The sequence below is a fragment of the Adiantum capillus-veneris genome, chromosome 10, assembly GCF_014529385.1.
Source record: "Adiantum capillus-veneris isolate H3 chromosome 10, ASM1452938v2, whole genome shotgun sequence".
Classification (NCBI taxonomy): domain Eukaryota; kingdom Viridiplantae; phylum Streptophyta; class Polypodiopsida; order Polypodiales; family Pteridaceae; genus Adiantum; species Adiantum capillus-veneris.
In genome coordinates this window covers 96,220,921-96,225,875 of record NC_140940.1, presented here as the reverse complement: position 1 = coordinate 96,225,875, position 4,955 = coordinate 96,220,921, and the positions used below count along the sequence as shown (strand labels likewise).

The 4,955-nt window shown below is 45.3% G+C and overlaps 1 protein-coding gene across 1 annotated transcript; it reads right to left on the bottom strand.

Moving 5' to 3' along the window:
• Positions 1–757: 757 nt before the first annotated feature.
• LOC147449301 (uncharacterized) lies at positions 758–2,944 on the bottom strand. The gene has a single exon (XM_086522592.1). It carries the CDS (start codon positions 2,879–2,881, stop codon positions 1,043–1,045), a length of 1,839 nt encoding a protein of 612 aa, XP_086378718.1. The 5' UTR covers positions 2,882–2,944; the 3' UTR covers positions 758–1,042.
• Between the last annotated feature and the right edge of the window lie 2,011 nt (positions 2,945–4,955).

The window sequence follows — 4,955 nt, the reverse complement described above, 5'->3', positions numbered from 1 at the left end:
AAATAAAAAGTTGAATTTGTGCCAGTTTAGAGACATGCGTTGTTGAGAACTAGCGTGGTTGGTTGGGTCAAAAGCAAATCTGGGCCGTCGGATTGCGAGTTTGAACCTTGCTAGCAGCCTCGACTCTAATTACCCCCCGTGCTGGTGTCTCCTTTGGTACCTGTTATTTTTACACATGAGTGCGTAATTTGCATAGATCTTTGCGTGCGAAGCTTTGTTCGGGATGTCGTTTTGCTGAAGTGTGTTGTCACTCACCGCGTTCATTTGCACCCATCTATGCTTGAAATGCTACAACAAAGTGTTCTAATTGACGGCTCAACTTCGACGCCTCTAAACTGGCTTCTCTACCCTAAATGTAAGATGACTTCTCAAAGTAGCCTTGCTTGTATGCTTTTTGAAATATTCTTCTTAGATGGCCAGGGCAACATCCTACCTAACTAGTACAGCCGACGGGCTTCGCCTGCCTCCCTCTCTCTCTCTCTCTCTCTCTCTCTCTCTCTCTCTCTCTCTCTCTCTCTCTCTCTCTCTCTCTCTCTGCGTCACTGTGCTCCCGGAGCTGCAGACCACACCCACCGTTTGAAGGACATTTTGATGCGTGGCAGGGAGGGGGAACCAAAATTCCCTCCCCTTTTATCCTTAGTATAGATGTTTCTCGTAGTGGGGCATTCAAGAGGATTTCCTATGAATGATTGGCCCCCAAAAAACACTCACAATGTCAAATATTACTGAATGCAAGAGTGAAGCTCAGAACCATACCTTCTCCAACGATGGATCATCATTATTGCCATGAAAGGATGAGAGGAGGGTCTACATTACACTGGAGTAAAGACGGCCTTAGGTTTCTGGAAAAGAAAAATTGTATCTAAATGGAAAGCACAGAACGACCAGTGGTACTGATTAGAATAAAGGGGTAAAAATATTGAAATTGTATAAGGGAGGAGTAAAGGGGTGTTATGTAAAGGGATCAAAGAAGAGATGTTTATTCTTCCTTTTTTTTTGGGGGGGTGGGGTGCATGGAAACATAACTAGGGTTAGACGGAAGCTAAGGGGCTAGAACGTCCCACGTAAGATCAGTGTCCCTGTGAGGTGAGCTATTCTTCAAATGCTCGTCTAGCTCCTCCCATGACCTTGTAGCTGCGAGGCCTGTCCGCACCATTCGATGGGCACCCGTTATTGATCCTAGCCGTCCAATTTCTGCTGGCTGAGCTAGTTGATGATCTGTATCGGCATCTCTGCACTTAGCTGCTGCGGTTAATATAGCTCTAGTACTTTCACACGCATATTGCTCCTTGCATGCCCTGATAGTGAGATGATCGCAGCTGCTGCAACTGGTCACATTCAATCGCCTTCCCCTGCTTTGATTGTCACTATCAATGTCATGTGCAATCAATGCAGCAGTGAGTTTTGTCAATGCATCTCTCCTTATCTTCTCCCACCTTTCAATCCCCATGGCCTGCAGTAGGGCGGCCTGCTGCTGAAACTGACCCATCACATGCATTTTCCTATCGTGACCAGTTTCCTCAAACATGCCTTTCATACGAGCGCATGCAGCCGTGTCTATGGTCAGCTCGGAAGAGGAAGCCGCCAGGAAAGCTGCAGAAAGGCTGTGGTAATGCTGAGTGAGCGCCGGGAAATTGAGTCGCGTGTTCTCACCACGGAGCTGATATGCTGCCTGATCGTATGCGAAAGCAGCTTCCTCTGCAGTCTCGAAGGTTCCTAGCCATAGCCGAGTGCGGTTGCGAGGAAGGCGGATCTCAGCAACCCATTTGCCCCAATGCCTCTGTCTCACCCCCCTGTATACCTTCAAAGGTGCTGCTGCAAGCTGCACCTTCATTGTCTGCGGTGCGTCTGAATCCACCACCTTCATGAAATTATAATTTCGTCCTTCAGAAATCTGCACAGATGAGGCAGTAGCTGGACTACAGCCCACGCGGGTTGCCATGAGCAATAAGGGTGAAGGCTGATCTGCATCTGCTGGGGCTAGATCATGAGTATAATATTGAGAGTCTTTCTTGCAGAAGGATGAGAAAGCAGATCCTGCCGCAGTACTACTCTCAATCTGGAAAATGTTGCTCGTGCTAGTTGTAATCTGTGTATATAAGTCTGTGGGAAAGTGCGCCATCACCGCGGCAACCGGCTGCTGCGGTGTAGGGCATCTGTATAGGTCTACAGCAGACATCTCAAATGCCGCAGTATCTAATTGCAATGGAGGCGCAGGCTGGTGTAGCAATGCGGGCCTAGCTGGCCACTCAGCAACCAATGCTGTAGTGCAAACTTGTTCAGATGCAGCTTCCAGTTCCATGATATAATGGGGGGGTAATGTGGGATCTTGCACAGATGCCTTAGGGTTAGAAGTGGGCGGAGCAGTGTTAGCAAGAGGAGAAAATGGTTCATGATGATCCATACTATTGGAAGGGGATCTCTCAGCATGAAAATCAGCATGGTATGATAATGTACTGTGTGTATCATGGCTACATGAGTAAGGATGAGAAAGGCAGGCAGAAGGTGCGGCGCATGAAGGAGCGGAGCCATGATCATGTGTGTGTGAGCTCAGCTTGCAGCTGCAGATGAGGGGTGATGATGGCACAGACCAGGGCAATGATCTGTCTATTGAAGAGTGCAGAAGCCTTGAGGAAGGTGCCTGACAGGCCTGCATGAAAGCAGCACGCCCGGCCACTTCGTGTGAAAGCGGATCAGGGTCTGATTCAGGGCCATGATCTGTGTGAAAGGGAGGCTGCTGGAGCTGTGCCCGCACATCGTACTGCAGGCCTGCGCAGGATAAGGCTATAGCAGACAGGTCATCGACATGCTTGGTGGCCTCCCCTATTCCCTCAGCACTAGAATCTTTGAGCTTTTCCATGACTGCAGCTCGCAGATCCATGGCGTCCTGTAGCTGCCCTCTCACTAGAGTTCAAGCACCAGCTAGCTGTACTTGATTAAAAGGCACCCCACTCTCTCTCTCTCTCTCTCTCTAGTGGCACATTGTGAACAAACCTCATCTGGTTAATTAAAAAGGGTCTCTTTGGCATTTCCGAGGAAGAAAGTTAACACAATTTTTTTTAGATACAAAGCCTGACAAAGGGTATGTTCATTGTTTGGTACTGTGGTTGAGAGAGAGAGAGAGAGAGAGAGAGAGAGAGAGAGAGAGAGATCAGTAAGCGGGAATTGTATGAAGAGGGCCCAGGCCATGGAAAGAGAGAGAGAGAGAGAGAGAGAGGTATCTGTCATTGTGGGGGGGTTGTGTGTGTGTGTGTGTGTGTGTGTGTGTGTGAGAGAGAGAGAGAGAGAGAGAGAGGGAGCAGTGCAGGTGAACATGGTCACATTGGCCAGGTGTTTCATGTTGTGCAAAATCGATGATGTCTACATTCTACAGTCTTTCGGATACTTTCGAGAACCCTCACACGCGGCTAAAAACCACGTCCTCTATTTTGTTTAAATCTAGCCTCAAATGACAGTATTAATACACGCGGCCCTCTGTCATTCGCTATGTTTTGCACGTCGCTGCCCCAATCTCGCACATGACTTATGTCTCCCTTCTCCACCAAAAATGGCCGAGGCCTCCCCCCTAGGTAATGGTCCCCTCCCAAAACGGTATTTGTAAAAGCTGCTTTGAAATTTGAACAATTTGAACCTTTGGTAAGAGCTGAGTCATGCCATGTGTTATAGCGGTAGCAAGAAGAAAGCTAATTGTAGAAAGTCCTAAAAGCTCTCCATGAATGTAGAAGCCCTCGTTAACACCAGGAGAAAAGGAGGTAATAAGCTATACTTTCGGCAATGAAATTCTCTCCTCGTTTTTAGAAGGATCTCCTCCAATCAGAGATAGGCACAGTCAACATAATTTTCTCCAATGCTACTCCCCCCACTCTAACACATATTTTGGCCTCCTAGAACCAAGCCTTAATGAAAATGGTGAAAAGACATACATCGTTTTTTAATCTTTCTAGACAGCCAGACATGTGGCAAGCTAAATTCATGCTATTTTCAGTTGGAATCATGGCAAACTATGTGTTACGTTGAATTCACACGACGAGATGATCTAGAGAGCAAGAACGTGGGAGATGTCGCGGCATGCCATAATTTTGCAGCTTGTGTGCATTGATTGCACATTGCACTGAAAGGGTTTGCACATAGAGTACTAGTAGGCTTGGCACTGAAAAAGTATATTTTGCGAACTTAGCCCTAAGCTGCCATAAATCTTCCCTACATATGGAGTCCATGTATGGCACAAAAAGGAATCTCAAGTCCATTGCCATCCCTAATTATAATGTCTTGTCCTTCTTGCCCCTTCAGGGCTGTAAGATTCCCGATCTTATAATTAAGAATATATCTCAGAGTAGTTTTGTATTTGATTTTAGAAATTGATTTTTTCTTTTCTTACTTTTTTCTTATGCTTTTGTGCTTTTTAATAATCGAATATTAGTTTGCATCTAGATAGGGCTAGATTTCTAAACGGTAGTCATATTTTTATTAAAAAACGCTTACAAATATACTTTTGACTAAAAAGTAGAGAAAGCAAGTTGCTTTTATGTAAAACCATGATTCTATTTTTAATTTTTTTTAATTACATTGGCTCTTGCATTAATTTAACAACTCCTCCAATAAGACCCATGAGAAACCGCTAGTAGGAAAATACTATAGTTCACACAAGTAAAATTGTAAATCATGTCTTTTGAGACCTATGACAAGAAAATGTAATCATTATGGGAGGATACATTTACATCCCACAAGACTAGGTTCTATAAACTAAACTAGTTTCACCAGAAAAGCTTGTTTTGGTCAAAAAATGCTAGTTTTCAGTCCAAACTAGGTCGTTTCTATTACATGGACATCCAATGTGAACCCTGGAGCTGAATATGAATATAGGTTGAGAAACAAGGTAGTTGTGCCCTTTATTCATGAGGCCTCATCCTCTTGTTGTAGAGGCTTGTTGAGCATGCATCATATGTCGCACGCAA